Source organism: Malurus melanocephalus, unplaced genomic scaffold (genome assembly GCF_030028575.1).
Source record: "Malurus melanocephalus ecotype Western Australia unplaced genomic scaffold, MMel_1.1 scaffold_16, whole genome shotgun sequence".
Taxonomy (NCBI): domain Eukaryota; kingdom Metazoa; phylum Chordata; class Aves; order Passeriformes; family Maluridae; genus Malurus; species Malurus melanocephalus.
The window spans coordinates 2,941,469-2,961,009 of NW_026623248.1; the positions used below are offsets into that span (position 1 = coordinate 2,941,469).

General features: G+C 34.3%; 1 protein-coding gene across 1 annotated transcript in view; it reads left to right on the forward strand.

The window, feature by feature from the left end:
* Nucleotides 1-19,541, forward strand: part of CFAP54 (cilia and flagella associated protein 54) — a 103,826-nt gene that overhangs the window by 68,474 nt on the left and 15,811 nt on the right. Inside the window, exons 49-61 of the mRNA XM_057385805.1 lie at nt 1,093-1,146; nt 2,453-2,669; nt 3,064-3,152; nt 4,747-4,916; nt 9,945-10,047; nt 11,479-11,617; nt 12,558-12,715; nt 12,910-13,095; nt 14,331-14,457; nt 14,763-14,918; nt 15,964-16,072; nt 18,559-18,664; nt 19,404-19,493. Of these exons, the coding sequence (XP_057241788.1) occupies nt 1,093-1,146; nt 2,453-2,669; nt 3,064-3,152; nt 4,747-4,916; nt 9,945-10,047; nt 11,479-11,617; nt 12,558-12,715; nt 12,910-13,095; nt 14,331-14,457; nt 14,763-14,918; nt 15,964-16,072; nt 18,559-18,664; nt 19,404-19,493 (1,704 nt within the window). The remainder of the gene's footprint in view (nt 1-1,092; nt 1,147-2,452; nt 2,670-3,063; nt 3,153-4,746; nt 4,917-9,944; nt 10,048-11,478; nt 11,618-12,557; nt 12,716-12,909; nt 13,096-14,330; nt 14,458-14,762; nt 14,919-15,963; nt 16,073-18,558; nt 18,665-19,403; nt 19,494-19,541) is intronic.

The window sequence follows — 19,541 nt, forward strand, 5'->3', positions numbered from 1 at the left end:
GGGGAGGGGCATGGGGCTCACACACAGCCCAGGGTGACAGCAAAGGGTCGCGGGTCTGGCTGGGCACAGCTTGGGGGGTCTGTGCTAGGACAGGGCTGCAGGCAGCTCGAGACTGTCCCTGCTGTGGCATAGCTGGGGCAGAAGCTGACATGGGGTCTTGGGCCCTGGGGAGGATGGGTCCAGCCTCAGGAGATGCTGGGCAGTAAAAGCTATTGCTGCCCCCAGAGCCTTGACAGTYATGTCACCCCAGGTCAGTTTGATTTTCCCTATATCTGGTCACTAATGTGCTACACGGGTTGGAAGCTGTTAATAATTGATGTGGRCTTTTGCTTACTGTGAGCATACCTCTGCAGGCAGATCAGGTTATGGGGCAAGCCTCCCCCATAACCATCCTTTCCTTGTTTTCCAAGCATATACCAAAATATACCAAAATAATCTTAGAATTTAATCCTGGATGAATGGGATCAAGATCTCCCTTATCTCAGTGGTGCTTTAGGGTAGGTGACGTGACAAAGTATGTGTGTCAGACATCTGGACAGAACACCAGGTGAAGTTCAGCTTGAACTTCAGTAGGAAAAATTTCTTCACCAAAAGCATTGTCAAGGATTGGAACAGGCTGCCCAGGGAAGTGGTTGAGTCACTGTCCCTGATGGCWCTTAAAATATGTGCCACTTAGATGTGGCACTTAGGCACATGGTTTAGTGGGACTTGGCAGTGTATGATTTACACTTGAGTATCTTTTCCAACCTCTAAATGATTCCATGACTCTAGCTGACAAATCCAATGGGATAGGTAGGGACACCCCTTTTGACAGCAACATGGATTTATCTTGGTTGTATATCCACATTTCATAMGTAATAGTATGATATTTCTAGTCTGGTGATAGTTATAGGCTGGTACAGAAATGAGAATTCCTAGCCCACCTCCACGACTTCATGTTTGCTTCCTTTACCCTGTGTTATAGACAGTGAAGCAGAGCAAATTCAGTTTAATTAGCTGATTTGAAGGGAAATTTTCCTCCTCCCACCTCTACTAAATAATTTATTTTTTACTGTAATACATTACTTCTTTTTCGTTTTGTCCATTTTACAGGCCTTGCAGAAATTTGACTCCTCAAAATCTCTTCTGACTGTTACAAATTTGCAGGTAAAAAAAWTCTGAAAGGCAAAGGTTTTATGCTATATATAAAATTTTATTTCTCTGTWTTAAGGTAGGAATTATCCAATTCAGAGTTATTATTTAAAAATCCAGTAAATAGAAAATATTCTTCTCAATGRATTACTATTTCCTAAATTTTAAATTTTATGGCTGACCTCTCAAGGAAAGACAACTAGCATTTTCACCRTTTTTCAGATGGGAGATCTAATATCTACAAATCTGTGGCTTTTCTGTGGAAAACACAATAGTAGAATCATTCCAGCTTCGTTAGGATATGGAAGGCCTGGTGTTTATTGTGCTAAAATACTGAGAATGTTAGTCTTTTAATGCTATATCTTCTATCAATCAGAGCTATCTTCATGAATTTGTCCTAATTCAAATKGGAGTCGAAGTCCTTTTCTGGGGGAACAAAAAAATTAAGTGGTGACTCTATAAACCAGATCTAAACAGTCATTTTCTCATTTTATTTAAAAACACCTATTCATCAAGAACTTTTTTTTGTGGTTTTTTTTAAGTTGTAATGATTTCCTTTTATTAACCTTCTCACAGATCCATTGAGGTAGTAGGGGTAAAAAAAGTTGTACCATTAAAACAAGTTGATAAATTAAACCCCTACCTTTTCCCCTTAACTTTTCTCTGCTTTGTTTGCAGTAAGCTTGTGTGTCTCCTACAACAGTTGATATTACAGGATGGAAATGAGAAGTGTATCTTGACAGCTTTTGATCTCACTAGTTTTTGATTTATTTTGAAGTTGTGCATTATCTCGAGCTTTTGATTTGAACACTTCACAGTATGTGTGGGGGCTGTTACTGTTCTCATGATTTTGCAAATCCGTGTAGACATTCAACTTCTAAATTTATTAATCTACAGTGAGAATATTAAACTCATGATAAAACAAGGATGCTATAACGAATAACAAAAAGATTCTGTGAAACATGCTAGAATGGTCTGAAACRWGAATTTTTTTCTCTTCTTAACAACAGACTTTTCTTTGAGTTCAGATTTTTGTACTACAGATTTACCTACAATGCAGAAAACTAGAACTTGCAATGGTAATAGCGATAACTTCATGCACCTTCTGCTGGAAAACCAATCTTTGASATTGTAGCAATGCTACTAAGTGGTGAAGTCTGGAAAGAAAATGAGCAACTCATTTATAATAACTGAGAATATTACTAATATTTTTCATGTTAATTTTTGATAAGTGTCATTATTAATAGAAGCAGAATATGTCTTGAGGAAGAAAAATGTAAAAACAAGTAATTTCAAATAGTTTCAATTAACTTTCTTGTAGGTACTGGAAGACCTATTTAATTGGAGTCTGTCTTTAACAATGGTGCCACTGTRCAGCCAACAAATTATGAATAAATTAACCTTAGCCAAAATGCATCTCATCATTTGTCTTTCTGCCACAATAAATAATATACCTGAAAAAGTTGAAAAAAGTGTATATTTTGTCGATAACAACACCATTACAGAGCCAAACGGAAGTCTATTGTTGAATGCAAAAGGTAATTATAAGGGTAGTGGAAAAGTATATTTATATTGTTTCAATCATGATTTTTCCACTTGAATTTTCCACTATGAATTAATATGTCATATTTTGAACAATATTAATTTTAAATGCTGCTAAAAAAATGAGTCATTATTGAAATAATAAACATTAAGGTTTGTTATGGTTCTTTTAGCTAATATTTCTATTATTATTATTATTATTATTATTATTATTACTATTATTACTATTATTACTATTATTACTATTATTACTATTATTACTATTATTATTATTTTGTTCCATTATTAATTATTTTTATGTTGGAAGTCCTGGATGTAAATAGAGAAAAAAGTTCTTCAAATGCTTTGTTCTTGCATATATAATCTGAAATTTTATCATGTATTTGACAGTTGATGCTGATCAGGAATCAGGACAACAAAAAGACACAATGGTGCATCTCAGTGACTGTAAAGATGAATTGAATATGGCCATGCTGAAGGTAATTTTGATTTTTAGGAGAAAAGGATTAAAAAGCTATAGATAGATCTGAAAACATTGCTAATGCCTTCARTGTAACAGAAATTATTGATGTGAGGATGGTATGAAAAAGGAGACTAGAATTTTCAGTTTCTAATCTAACTGTAGTCTTACTAGCTGTGCCTGAAGTGTTCATGATTTGGTGCAATCATTTTTCCTTTTTTGTGCATAATTTTTCAAATKATGGGGAAGTATTTCCACAATCAGATCTTGGTATGACTATTTTGGCAAAGACTGAATAGGATTTCAAGATAAAATCACCCCCTTTCAGAGGGTGCCACCGTAGAACGTCAGAGACTATTTGATGGGGCAGTATGTTATACAAATAAATGGAAAACCATTATCTACCATTCTCAAATGTGAAATACCTCAAWTTTTTCATGTTACTCTTTCTGATACTTTATTTTGGAGAAAAGATACCACAGGCTATTGTGTTCTTTGTTTGAAGAGGGTTTATTTGGTTGGATTTTGTTTTGTTTAATTGTAAACTTTATGCTTGGCAGTTTCACATGACAAAAAGACCAAAATTAAGGGCTGACATATTTTTCATTCAGAGGGCTCTTCCACTTTGGAAGTATCTGCTTTTGACCATTGTTACAAGCAAAGCAATGCAAAAAGTATATCTGGAGAATGGAGGATGATTTTATATGGCAATTGGTATAGGTCATATGTTAGAAACTTGAAAAATTCAGTATAACTTGGAAGTAGTCTCTTTAAAATGACTAAAATAGAAATGTTCATTTAATTGAATAGGGCTCATTTAAGAGTCATAATATATTTCTTACACTTTTGATTTTTATTTAACTGTTCTTTTATTTTGAAGAGTTTTTTTGTTTCTTTGTTTCTTTCTTTGGTTAAGGGGTTTTTATTGTATTTTGTTTGTTCATTTGGTTGGTTGTTTGGTTGGTTTTTTTTAGTACAGCTCTGAATTCTTATCAAAATAATATATTGGATGATACAAACCTTTAAATTAATTTTTAATTCTGCTGAAACCTCTGCAAGTGAGATTTTTTTTTAAATTAACTTCTTTTGACATGGGTTTGTCACAGCTTCTTACAGCTTTGTTGATCAGAAATACTGCAAATTATAGAATTTCAGGATACAAATTGCACACAAGGATATGTCAAAGTATAGCTAGTAAAAAATGTAATGCTTCTTTTGACATCTTTAATGTTTTTAATATTGTATTTTATTGTTTAAATTTACTAAGTATAATTAGAAATATAGTATAAAATTATCAAGTATAGCTATTAGATAAAGATTGGGAAATTTGTGAGTAACATTACTAAGCCTTAAAATATGTAGTTAAGCATACACGGCAATATTACAGGCACAGTTAAGATATTGCTGCTTTCAACACAATGGTTCTGTAAACCTAAGAAAAGCAAAATTAAATACACATCCCCTCCCTTTATAGAAAAGKCATATTGCATTTAAGTTGATTTCTTTTAAGGCGCAGTGATAGCAGGCTTTAACAGAAAAAAAAATACTTCAAAAGAAAATATTTATTTCTTTAATTGTTTTTTAAAATCATACAACTGTGTTTTCTTCTCTAGGGGATTTTATTGACAGAGGCTGAAGAAAGTCTTAGCCATCTTGTACAGAGCATACAGGAGAAATATGATGGGGACATTTCTCGGTATTCTGCAGAAGATTTAGAGGCTCTTATTGAGGCCAAACTTGAGCTTGCTTCTATTTCCCACCAAAGGCATCAAGCAGCTCTCAGGTAAGTAATACTACGAGCAGCCATATTTTGCAAGGCCTTGACCACCAATGTTTAAAAAAAAATTCTTTATTAYTACATTGATATTGTAAATTTTAATAGTCATCTGTAACAACTCCTTTAGTATATCTACAAATGCAAGATACACGGGCATTTATTCTTTTTATTATTGCTTTATTTTGCTTTTTAAAARATGATCAGTTGCTGGTCCAGAGATTCAGTTGGCCCAGAGAATGAGTTATGATTTCTCTGTGAGATGTCTTTGTGATAAGGTGATGTATAAAAACAAAGAAAAGTTTGCAATCTTCATAGTTTTTAAGTCTGGATTTGCTATGTGCTGTGTTTTCTTATATTTACAAAGAGTACAACAGACAACTAATATTATCTCTGAACTACTAAATTCTACTTTATTCTAGAATGCCCTGTTTTCTGTTGTAAAAAATATTTCTTCTTGATGTACTTACTGCTTTCAAATTAAAATGTCAATTTCTTCTTTTTAAATTACAGTGATTAAAAAGCATTGGTCTAAATGTTAACAAWTAAGAATAGATTTTAGCATAATTCATTATATTGTTAGTGATAGCATCTAAAATACTGTTGTTTTATCTCTRTATGTCTGTATATATCTGTCTGGTATTTTCTCCGAATTAAAATTCCTAATTTCTGTAATTTATTTTTTTTTAATTCTGATTTCTTTTGGAGTACTTTATGTAGTTACCATTGTAATGTTCTTTGAATATATTGGATATACAGAAATATATTAACTCTTTGTAGATCTTAAGTTCCAAATATTGTTTTGGTCTTCTAGCTAGGAGGATTCTTCTGTCCAGCATACCYATAATTTTCCATTAATTTGTGCAGGAAGGATAATAGTTTAACAATACATCATTTCATCAGTGGGAAGCTCTTTTTAACTAATATTTTATTAGAGGAAAAAATATTTAAGCATACAAATTGCTAACTACAAATGCAGCATTCACTGATGTAGCACTTGCCAGACTAGACTGAGATTTGGTACAATATAATCAGTATTTGTAATTTTTGTTTGGTCTAATCTAACTAAACACACTGGAATTGGTACAATAAATCTTATCTCACAATAAGCATCAAGAAAAGGAAAAAAAACAATTATTTTAAATTGTTGGAATATTTTTAATTGTTGGATTGCTGATGAGGTGGTAGGTGGTTCAGTAGGCCAATAGATAGATCAGTCTCAATGGGATTTTTTTACCCAAATAACAAAAAATGGTTTATTCTACTCTCAGCTCTCCTAGATGAATAAAAATACCTCAAAATCTATGCCTTTAAAATAGCACAGTTTCTTTTGCATTGCTATGGTACAGCAATAAAAAAAAAATAAAATTAACAAGGACAGGAGCCTCAGAGTGCTATACAGACTGCTGAACTGGAAACATAACAGTCTGCAGTGTGGCCTTTCACCTAGGTTTTGTTTGTTATTTTAAAATAAAGCAGTTTTCCAAAAATTCAGATATYAGGACTGTAATCATTTAGCAGCAATGTCATAGTGAAAATATAAAGAACTTGTAAGCTATTTGTGGACATTTCTCACCACAAAATGTAAATCTATTTCAGTGTCTTCTGAATTAGATTAATTTACCATAAATTGTCTAAGAGAAATCAACCAATCCCTCAACAGTCAYCTCATCATAACTTAATGATTAATGCTAGGCTTGCTAAAGTATTATTATACTGCATTAGTAGAGTTCTGTCCCAGACTTTCTCACCCTGCAAACCTGGTTCCAGTGCATGCAAGACATTTCAATGCAGAACCCTTCATTTTGCCATGCAGTTTATATCCTAGACACTAGTTTCTCTGTTGGTTTATAACTTGTCTCAGATTGAAGAAACTTTTTTTAGAATATCAAGGATTTCAGTGAATGTCGAACATTTTTATGGCWCATTTTTTGTGACTCACCAATTTTGGATGGGTGCTTGTTTAGTTGGCCTTATATATTGATAGTGGTCAGTAGCAGGAAAAAARGCCATCATAAAACAAAGTAAGGGTTTGGGGTTTTTTAACCTATTTTGCAGTTTTATTGCACTGCCATGGAAACTGCTGATATGTCTACCTCAATACAAATGAAACATTTCTTCAGACAGCTGAACGTTTCCTGCCTGCCAGCCTAGAAATCAAACTTTGCATGATATTACAGAAATACATCTTTTTTTTTTCCTTTGGTGAAATGACCTAGTGGTGAAATTGTTAAAGTCAGCTGTACTTTCCTATTTTGATCATCTTGTCACTTTCTGATTCAGCTGATAAAAGGATGTGTATTTTATCAAGGGAAATACATAGACACATCACTCTAGTTGACAGCAGAAGAGGGTCACAAAAATTTCATCAAGGGAAGCTTCTGCATTACAAGCTTCTGTCTTGCAAAAAATGTATTCTTCAGAATAAGTTTATGTATAGGACTAATCCCATTGATCTCAAGGAGAGTACTTACATGGTGTCTATCCTAGGATTRTGAGCTTTCTAATTACCCAAATGTGTGCTTGTCTGCTTTGGTGARTAAATTGTGGCTTAAAACAAGACATTTGAATCTTTGGGTTTGTGGTCTTTATTTTACTTAAGAAATTTATAAGTAAGCATGCAGATTAAAATAGCCTTATTTTCAATATTGCTAAGTGTTGACAAGAGCATTAACTGGAGGTAGTGATGCTGAGGAAGTTAGATTAATATTGGTTAATAACCTGTATATACTATTAGGTGCTGTACCTTCTTCAATGTATTTGAGATATGTGAAACAAAGCAACTCAACCAATATTTTTAAAAAGTAATATTTTGCTGTAATTTTAACTTTGATGCCTGGTTTCAGGGAGAAACTCTTGAAAAAAGAAAAGCAGTTGGGGTATATAATTGCATTGTCCTTATTGTCTGTTTGCTTTTAACATTTTCCGTTAGAGAGAAACTCATCATCAAATTCAACATTGATTTATTCTGTTTTCATTTTGTTGAATAAAACTGAGGCAAAGGGATGATGAAGGAGATTCATGAGGATTGAGTTCTGAGAAGTGAAAGCCAAGATATTAACGGCTTTGGTTCTCATTGTTACTTTGGGGTCTATTTGTGCTGAATTGGTGTAATCCATCCAGGTCTGCATCACAAAAACAGTGAGCAGGATAGAATCAGAAATGACAGGAAGACTTTAACTGCCCTCTTATCTTAACAGGAGGTTATCCATCCTGTGGTTATACATATGTTGACAGAATAATGTGAGTAATTTAGAAGTAGGGCAGCYCTTGTTCAGACTCCTTTGTGCGAGATCTTTGCCTTTGCAACCATTAGTCTAGAACATCTCAAAAGCAGTAAATTCACACAGACCCTGAATGYCTCTTGCATTAAAAGCTCTTTACATTGTTCTGGCAGTGTAAAAAGGACTTCAAGGTGTTAATAATTCTTTTCTATTTTTTTTTCATATGCTTCATAATAGCCAGTCTCTATGTAAAGAGAGTCTCTCTCTATATAAAAAGCAGCGTAGATAAGAACTTTGGTTATACATTTTAAACAAATAACCTGCTGAAAAATCTTTTAAGTGGTGAGATAGGGATACTCTCTGGTAGTTTAGAATTATTAGAAAACATTTCTGTGGGCAATGAACRTGTGGAATTATAAAAAAATCCAAACAAACAACCCCCAAAACCAAATTCAAAAATGTTTTAGAGAAGATGTTGGAAAGTAAAGATTTACAGACATAGAGGAAAATGTACAATTGGGAAAAACCAATACAGAGAGACATTGATTTTGGCAGCTCTCAGCATATTTTGAGTAGTGTGTTCTCTGGCCAACAATTCCTGTTATGAAAAGGATCTTCTGTCYATGATGCCTTTGCAGATGTCTTCATGTCATAAAAATAATTGTATTCATAAAGTCTGCTGCTATAGATACACATTTTTGTACATGTAATGAAAATTGACCATTACCTGAATGTATCTGAGTGCTTTCAAAGACAGCAAAAAATGAAAACCCAGTAGTTAACTTTTTAAGAAACCTGACAATATTTTGAGGTCCAAGCCTATAAATTTTTGACATGTGYGGTTGAATGCTGTACCAGTCCTAATGGTGTCTGTATCTTTCTAGGTACTGTTCAGAGTGAACTCCAGAAAAGGATTTAGGATATGGGGCAGGGGGGCCAGTGGATGTAATGACATGTGATTGCTTACTGATGAGGTTTTTCCTCATCACCTTGATGGTGTTTACTAAAATCCTGTGACTATTTGACCATGTGGATTTAAAAGAAGGATTAACATATAGCCCGGAAAATTTTAAGGAGGAAGGTATTAACCCTGGTTTTGGATGATGTAGAACTCTCCTAAGATATCTTGTCATTTTCAGTATTTTTACATCTTCTAATTTCTAAGAAATCAATCCTGAAGACAGAAATGCCATGGTTAGTCTTGATCTAGTGATTTGACTAGATCTGAAAGCTGAACTTCACTATCTTAAAGGTCTTTGCCAGCCAAAATGATTCCATGATTCTGTGTGTAGCTGGAAGTTATAATAGAGCTCTGTTTTGATTGCTCCAAGAGAACATGAGGTATCCTAGCTTATATACTATTCACAGAAAAATGGAATCATCAAGGTTGRAAAAGACCTTAAGCTCATCAAGTCCAACCATCAACCCAGAAGCACCACTGTGACCCCTAAACCCCTGAATTGTGTCACCCAGCGCCAGATTCACATACTTCTTAAACACCTCCAGGGATGGTGACTCCACCACCTCTCTGGGCAACCTATTCCAATGCTTGATGACCATAACAGTGAAATACTGTCAGGTTATGTCTGTTATTGGGGAAACTTCTTCTCTTACTGCTCTTTTGTCACTCTCATAATGCAGTGCATACAAATTCAGAAAATAGTCTGAGTGCAATTTTTGTTTGACTGAATCAAAAATTGGTAACTGCTGATTTACATCTCTGACATAGTAAAAAATGAAATATCTATTTTAATAAACCCATTAAGTGGCATGTATAATTAGTATTTTTAAATTATATTGCTCTTTATCACAGTGTTGCTTTCGCTTTCTCTGCAATTCGACTTCTCCAAGATGCAAAAGTTTTTAGAATGGAAGTGGCRCATTTTCAAGAAGAAAAAGATGAAAGGGAGTATTTGGTAAGTGCGGATATTTGTTTTAAACTAATCTCTCTTTGCATATGAATCTTTCTTGTATTAAGTATTGTGTGATTTTCATAGTATTAGAACATAGCAGTCATTTGTATTATGTGGTTACCATTGACCTGGGGAGAAAAATGATCTTTGACATGCTTCAGATACCTGCTTGCCTAAGGTGTACTCAATGTGTCCGTAATCATCATTATAATTTGTATGAGGTTAGGAATTACAGTTTTTATTTCTATTCTCTCAAATGGCAGCAGTGAAAATCTCCTTTTGTTTAAAATCTCCAAACAAAGTGAAAAAATGGGTATCAGGTGAAAATCTTCTATTATTCAGCTAAGGTACTTTAGGTTTTCTCATTGAAAACTTAATTCTCTTTCAAAGAGTGAGACTGACCAGTTTAAATCATTGCTGTGTTCCACATTGAGCAAGATTTCAGTTGACTTCTTTTGCCCAAAACGTAGGGATTGTGACATCTGCTGTGGAAAGCCTGTGGTCACACAGCACACAGTCATTCTCAAGTGCAAAGTGAGTCAAATTGACTCATATAGACAGAGCAATTGAGCAGTGAGATTTTTTGTAACAGGCATATTGAGAAGTGGACTTTCTTGCACGCAATGTAATTATTTTCTCTCTGTGTTGCATATCTGGGTTTTTGTCTCGCTGCACTTGCTCCTCTTTTTTCTCAGGACAGTCCTGTAGCCAGTAACTGAGTTGCAGTTTTATTTTTTCTTCATTTGCATCAATGCAAACCAGTCATGATGATTTTTTGTATGAGTAAAATGCAGGGGGARGCACTGTCCATTGATTGATTGCTGAAACAAATTGTAGAACATGGTCTGTAGAATTTTAGTAATAAAAGACAGTCTATTATATGTGGAAATGGCACAGGGAGTTGAACTAAGAATTCTCACAAACACTTGTAGTACTACATTACACTAGTATTTGTTTCTAAACAGAAGAAACACAAAAAGCTAGAAATCAAAAATTTCTTTCTGGTCATTAGTGAGGTACCAGAAAGTGATATTGATTCTGCTCTACAATTAGACTTTCACGTGCCTTAGAATTTTGTTTAATATTCCTGTTTGAGTGGAATAAAATCCGAACTATTAGAATTATTCTCCCTAATAAATATAATATATAGATGTATTTATACATCTGTATCTATTGGTTCTCACATAAAATGTGGTTGGATTTTCAATAGTTTTTTTTTTTTTTTTAATAGACATTAAAATGTAAATAATAAATGGCCTCCTCTTATTAAAAATATGTATCTAGCCTTCAAATAAACTTCTGTTTAGAAGRTTATTATTATTTGTAACATATTTGTATTGATTTAATTTATTTTAGACTGATTCTGCCCTGTTGCCTTGTTTGTAGTAATGCTACTCAGAAAGTAATGTTTTTCTTGCTTCTGGAAATGATTAGGACTCCAACACTGAAGATGCCCAACTGCCTGCCAGTGTAATAGCACAAGAGCACATGAATGTACGTTTGTGGCTGAGGTGTCAAACAGTGTTAGTGACTGCGCTCGTCACACAGATACGTGGTGTTTGTGATATCAAAGGTACCACTCTTTCTTGGTTTAGATTTTAGGATTATGAGCCTGTACACACACAGTTCTTATTCATAATTAAAAAATACTAACATTAATTCTGGGGCTGTATTATCACTGAACAATTGTCACTGAACAATTATCTCTATTAAATTCGTCCAGTCTAATAAGGAAAATATATTTATAAATAAATTCTGTCCTAGAGCATGTGTACTGGAAGTATTATATTTGTTTTCATTTAATGGTCATTATCTTTTGATAATTTACTCATGAGTAAAAGTTTCAAATGTTCTAGTTTCAAATGTTACTTGTGTGTAAAACTTTCAGTTAGGAAAGTATGGTTGTTTTAAAATAAAGCACTATTGCTAAGTACTTCTAGTTTTAAAAGTCTTAAAATATTTTTCCACTTTTTATAGCTTCAATAATGAAATATTCCTACATAGCTTCTAAAAATATTCCAGATTTTTTTTTTTAAGATTTAAGAGATATATTGGAAAATACATTTATTGAAGTTTGGTTATGCATAAAATGCTTTTCATTCCTTAGTTCTATGAACTCTGATGCTCACCTAAGTATCAAAATCAGTTGAAGTCTGTAGCCAAACTTTTATTTATTCACTTCTGGATTGCTGCTGTGAAGGCTGTTACTATTTTGCAATTATAACTAAAATCAGATTTTTGAATATGTAGAACAGATCTACAATATCTGTTGCTGGCTTACATTAAAACCATGCATTTGGATGAACTTAAACCTAGTGCAGTTTGGAAACTATGTGGTTTGTCTTTCTTTTAAAAGTAAATCAGACACAAAATTGATGAAATGGTACATGTGGAATGTGGAATCTATAATGTCATATTTTCTGTAACTTTTTTGCGTAGAAATGACTTAAGCGTGGTAGAACACACAATAAAGTATTTTCCATTGTATTTTCACTGTTAATATATTCTCTTAGGAAATGATGTGGCTGAGCGCAGAAGTGTGATAAAAGAAGTAACAACAGAGGCAGAAGCCTTTGGTGATATTGAGACTCAGGCTGAAATGATGGTGCAAACGGCTATTCTTGACCTGCAAGAAAAACGTCCCGTGGCAGACATTAAACTTCTTTTGCAGGTCTGAGCACAAAGAAGAAATTGTTTGCTTTTCTTTGATGCATTTTTTGTGTAGTCAGAACAGCGGATGGCAGCATTAAATAAACTTGAAATAGTCCCTCTAAAATAGATTTTTTTTTTCACTTTGTGTGATTTGTCCTCCTAAATAGACAGGAAGAGTAGTAACTGCTTTGGTTTATGTCWATGTCCAAACAGAATATCATCCGTTTACTCCAAGAGGATCCATTCATTTCCCTGCCAGCCTCTTTGACTCTTGTGAAAAGTATGCTCCTGCTGGCAGACATACTGCCACTGCGAATAGCAGAGGATAAAGAACATTGCTCTTCTGCAGTGGAACCATTAAACTTGCTTGGTTTGGCACACAAACTTACCATTAAAGCAGTGAGTACATGTCGGTGCATTTCCGAATCCTTCTAACAGCCTTAAGAATTTATCCTGGAAGCTATTTTATCTATTTATTTTACAGGGCTATTCCTATTAACTRTCCACTGCAGTTTTAACTGCATTGGAGTAGTGTAAAGAAGTAGTTCATCTTATCAAACTATTTAACCATACTCTTCATGCACGCTGATGTATGTAGGCTGGTATTTTCACACAATTTTAAAATATAGAATTACTTGTAAAATGCACATCCAGATGTAAAACATTAAATAGGGAGTTTGACTTTCAAAGAGTTGCAGCAGACTCACTTTTCCCATTTGAAATGAGAGACATGTTCATACTCAACACCCCAGGGAGGATATAGATCTCATCAAATTCATAACTGTTAGGCATCCAATAACTTAGCTTTGTATCTTTGAATAATTTGAATCAGGAAAATCCGTATAAATTAGAATGATATTTTATATTGATGGATTGTTACAATTGGTATGAAGAAACAATTTCTATGTCAAAATTTAAATATGTAATTAAAAAAATTAAATCCAAAAACATGAACTTTGTGAGAGTATTAAACCATTTATTTATTTGGGATGCAAAAATGATAGTAATTTTTACCTGTTCTTGGTACAGGTTACATAGAAAAGCTTTTTGATCAAATTCTTTACTCATATTTTCTAAACGGGAAGTTTAATCCATTGAAATATTTATTTCTCTAAGTAATAAAGAGTCAGATTAATCACTTCAGACTCAAACTTCCAACTGTGAGACTTGCTCACCTTCAGTTGGCACTTTACAGCATCTCCCCGTCATCTTATCTCCATGAATGAAAGGTTGGTCTGGTCCATACATGCTGATTTCTTTTTCATTTCTGGCCTTTGATGGATGTCAGATTTCATKGTAGAAATGACAGTTTCTTTCCAGGGTTGTGGAAAGAAACTTACTTGTGAGCTCTGTTTCTCAAACACTGATTTGAGGGAGTTTTCTTTTAAAAACCAAAGCCTAACATTATTAAATTCAATCAAGAGTTCATTAAAATTATTAAGTTGCATCACAAGGCTCCTCTGCAAGACAAGTACACACTAAAGTAAAGGAGTTTAGACACATGGAATCGTTTTCTAGTGCTCTTTCACAAGACACTTGAGTTCCAGGGTTTTTTAATACCTAACTTACTTTTTCAAACTGCTATTTGATTTGCTGTCTGCAACTTGATTTTACTGAGCCTCCTCTTTTCATAGATTTTTGTTTGTGGTGAACCCATTGAACAGCAAATAGAAGACAGTACATTGACTTGCCTGGTCTTGCCTACAAAAAATATCTACCTGCCACAGATTAACTTGCTAGCTCAAGTCAAAATGAAAATTGGTAAGAAAAACACAACTCATTACTATTTTTAAGTTTTAATTAATTTTCACTCATATTTTAAGAATGGGTTGATTTGTGTAGCTTGGGCTTTTTTTGAATTGCCRAAGGTAAACCTCAATGGCATCATATAGTAGTGAAACGCTATTACAGTTTTATATTTATATCCATCAATCACTTGAATTTTTGGGAATTGGATTGTAACATTAGATATGTAATAGCATTTTTTCTAAGGAATTTGCTTCTTTTTGCATAATTGCTTGTCTATTAAATAAATTATGAAGAACCGTTTTGCTTTTTTTCTTTAGGATGTACATTGACTGAAAACATAGCTTGTACAGATGCAGGAGGAGATTACTTGCAATGGCTAAATGCTCTCAGGCATTTAGAATCAGCATTGCAACTTTGCAGAGCARCTGCAACAAAAAAATTAGATATAGAAGCTGAACTTCTTTTTCAGATAGGTAAATAAACCCCTGTTTGTGCATCCTGRGTGGTATCCTAGGCAGTGTTATGTATGGTATCTCTTAAAATGGAGACTTTTTACTGTAAAACTAGAACAGCTTTGGTTATTTCTCCCTGTCTAGATGCAGATCTCTCTCCTGTGTTTAGTATCACACCAGAATAATTCAGGATKTATTTTTCTACAAATAATTTCAAAACTGCATTAGAGCTACATTCATCTGTGTGCTATCTGGGATCAGAGGGTGTGGCCAATGAGACTAAGGGCATTTATGTTTTCCACCAGGATGTGTTGGTTTATGAGRGTCCCAGCCACAAAGACATTGAAGACTCTGTAATGCATACCTTAGAATGCCATTTTGTTAACACTGTAAAAGAAAAATGAGAAAATGCAAATAATCTTCTATTACTGCAGAGGCTGAGAACTCCAAGTTGTGCAGCATTGAATGTGCTTCCAATCAGGGTGGATTGGAATACGGATCCTGTCTGTGGAAAAGTTGCCACATCTTGGTCTTTTAGCTATTCTTAAGAGAAAAAAAAATGTTATTCATCATTTCCACTGTCAAAAAAAAAAGCCTGTTCACATGAAGAACCTCTTGCTTTGCTTTTGTGGAAAGATTGTAAGAAGCTGCTGCCAACAGGCTCTTCTGTTACAGTGAGCTGGCTGCAGTTATCCTGTGCCTTGGGATGTGCCCAGTACAACAGGGGCCTGAAGGACACACTGTGTGTGCCTCACAGCACAGCACAGAACAGGCCWGTGCCTGTGCACTGAATCCCCCACACACAATGATCTGCTGGTTGGGGTCAGGAAAYGTTAGGGGGTATCATGATTCCCAACTTTGGTTATTTTAGCTACTCTATGAAGAGAATAGTTATACAAGTATTGTGCATTACCTTTAAAATAAACTGGAAAAGATTTTGCTTATCAAGAAGGGAATAGAKAATGTATTATGTTGTTTAACTTCTTGTGAGGGAAAAACAGATTGGGTGGGTCTTAGAGAAGAATAATAACATCTTGAAAATCTACTTTCTGTATTTCTTTCTAAGGTAAGGTAGGAYGCCAGATAACTGAGACAGGCAATAACAAGTCTTCTCAAGCTGTTGAAACTCTGTTGGAAGCTATCAAGCTCAGCCAGCAACATGATCAAAAATATGAGTAAGAATCTAGCTAAATCACTTTGAAAAGAATTTAAATCATATATTAATATAATTTTTAAACAGATTTTTGAGCTTTGCTCTGGGACTTCTATTATGGAGGATCTTTGATGTTTTAGAGGGTTTTTTTATTTCAATATAGAAGAGCTAGTGGATATTTATTCTCTTATTTAAAACAAATGATAAGAACGTTTAAAAGCATTTTGTAATGCTATACAAAAGTTACAGCTTTCTGTTCTATTTCCAAATTTGTACCCTGCCTGTCAACACTGGGAACAGAGCTATCAATTAAACAGGAGGTTTATTCATATTTCAGAAGATGAGCTGTGGTCTGCCCCCTTCCAGATAACAGAAATCCAGCTTGAAAAGGTTAGCAGCCAGAAATAGTCAGAAGAGCAGAGGCAGGAGGAGCGTAGGAAATGTGTTTGTAAGAGATATCAGGACAGTGACTTTGGCATTAGTTATCARCCTAGAAGATGCCTGAAGAGCTGAGCCAAGACAGCCAATAAATTCTGTCAAGCAGCTCTGATACATTGGACTTTAGGGTTTTTGGTTTTTTTTTGTTTCTTGACCAGTCTAAATGAATTATGTGCCATGTCTAGTTAGATTCAGTGTAAAGGCAGCAATTTACCTTGCTTGTTTGGATATTCTGTTACTTAAGTTAATGAACCAGAACTCTGAACATAGAAGCAGTGGCATAGTAATAAACCTCAACAAGCAGTCAGCATGATGGAAGATGGTACAGAAATGGACTGTGGTGAAGTTTTGCAAGTTTAATTTGCTACACTCTGATTTAATTTGCTACCATCTTTCTAAAAGAATGTACAACACCATCAATGGACCATGGCTTTCTTGTTTTAGAGAACTAAACATCCTGATCGCAAATACAAGYCCTGTGATATCTGTGGAATTGTTTAATTAAAGTTGTTTCTTGGTGTCTCACATCCTTTTTTGTTAGCAAGACTAGAAATTTAACTAAATTGTTGCCAACCGAGTGTAGAATTTGCCATCTTCCCAGTTTGTTTGCTCAGTCTTTAACTGAGTACAGTACTCTAACTTTTGTATTTTGCTTTACACAAATTGTACTAAAGCTATATAAACAACCAACTCTGGGCAAGATAAATCTGTCCAGAATAGTAACTATGTAAGCAGGAGTTTGTTGCTATGCTTGGGACAGTTAATTAATAGGTGAGATCTGGAGAAATCTGCAGAGGCAGGAGGAATCTGCGTAAGACTGGTATAAACCTACAGGAATTAGAAACATTGGAGAAATTCTCCAGGTTTAGTGATTTTCAGCAGTTTTAGGGAATTAATTCTGCCCCTCTGCTCTGATATGGCAAAATCCTGTCTGGAGTACCGGACTTGGCTCTGGAGTTCTTAGCACAGGAAAGACATGAACCTATTGCAGTGGGTCCAGAGGAGTGCCACAAAAATTATGAGAGGCTGGAACACCTTGATATGAGAAAAGGCTGAGAGAGCTGGAATTTTAAGTCTGGAGAAGGTTCCAGGGAGGTGTTCTGGCAGCCTTTCAATACTTAAAGGGGGCTTATATGACAGAGTTTTTAATAGTGCTTGTAGTGATAGAACAATGSGTAATGGTTTTAAACCAAAAGAGGGTAGATTCAGACTAGATATAAGGAAGAATTTTTTTGCTATGGTGATTGCCTGAAATAGATTGCCCAGAGAGGTTGTAGATGTTCTGTACCTCAAAACATTTAAGGTAAGGTTGGATGGGGCTCTGAGYAGCCTGATCTAGCTGAAGGTGTCCCTGCTCCTTGCAGGAGAGTTGGACTAGATGGCCCTTAAAGGCCCCTTCCAACCCAACCCATTCTATGATTCTATAACTTTGCTTAGTTTACAATACWGTTGTAAAAATCACTGAAAAGAGAAAGAAACAGGAGAGCGGGAATTAGTAAGCACTGTCTGAAGATGKGAAACATTCTGGTACAGAACTCAAAACTAAGAAAGTTCCTCAGCTGAGCCCATTTAGGAAACAAGTCTGTTTTGGTCACTGTGGGTATTTTTGCTGATTCTTGCAAGAGTTTGACTGAGAACYCAATTTGAATGATATCCAAATTCAGCCGCCCTCAACCATGTTTCAGGGAAACTGGGGCAATGGGTATATGCTTTAACTTGAGGAAGAAAGRCAACAGTACAGAAAGATCATTTCCCTTGCAGAACTATGGTTTTCTTACAAAACATTTGCAATTGTTTAATGGAATATTTGTTTCAAATAATAGAAATTATATTTTATATACTGTTAAATCAAGATGTTATTTGTTAAGCATACCATACGGATGTTTTAGACTYATATGACTTTAAAACAGGATCCCAAGGCTTTCTGTAAGAAGATRCACTTAAAGAAGTGATGGGATGAATGATTTATTTGGTGAAGTATCTGGCAAGTCTTATGCARGAGTCAGATTGTACCATTGTAATGCTCACTGTGATAGTAAAATTGATTGTTCTGTGTGTTGTTTCTCACAGGTTAATACGACGATCATACCTTGAAATAGCATTATTATATTTGTATTTTGCCACAAATAATGAGGATGTATCACAGACAGATAAGTCGGTGCCTTCCAAATTAAGTGTATGTTTTCTATCTTTTGGGTAGTGAGAGGCCTTTTCAMAGCAGGAAATATATATTCATTTCACCTTGCCATATTATCACTTGCAGTGACTTATCAATAATACTGATACTGAAAGTCCTCCTAGAAAAATCACACAATGAAATAATATAATAGAATTTGATCTTGTTTGATGTTATATCTCATGTTTATTGCATTGAATGATAATATTTAAAATATTTTACTGTATAAAATAGGAAGAGATAGAACCAACAGTGTTTTCAGTTCCCATTATGTACAAATCAATTTGTACCTTGAAAAATATACTTAACATTCAAACCTGKTTTTTTAAATGCTAATTTTACCAGATCTCAATTTTTCCACACAAATATGAATGACAGCATRAGAAATACAAGTGTCTTCCAACCACATCAAAGTTCCTACAAGCCATAAATGAAAAAACAGAATGTGTAACCTTAGAGAAAAGAGGTCATTCAGATTCTAGAAAATGGAATATGATAGCAATACTGGATACAGTAGTGACCATGGTATGAGCTGCTCTGAGAAAACTTTTTCCAGAAGCAGCCAATTAGTATGCTCTGGATATTTTTTTCATTTTTAGCAATTAATCCATGGATTTACAGTCAATGCCAATTTTTACAACTTACAAGTAAAACAATTTGTCTGTAAGCAGAAGGACTTAAAATATGTKTTACCATAATACATTTAGAATCCTGATTATGAACTAGTATATAATTTTAGACCTCTTCTGAAGAACCCTTTTCTGAAGAGGCTGTGAAATCAGACATCTACAAAGTACAAGCCTGGATTGCAATAAGAGCAGCTACACAGGTTGGTGCAATAGTCTGAAATGTTCTTTTTTTTTTTTTTTTTTTTTTT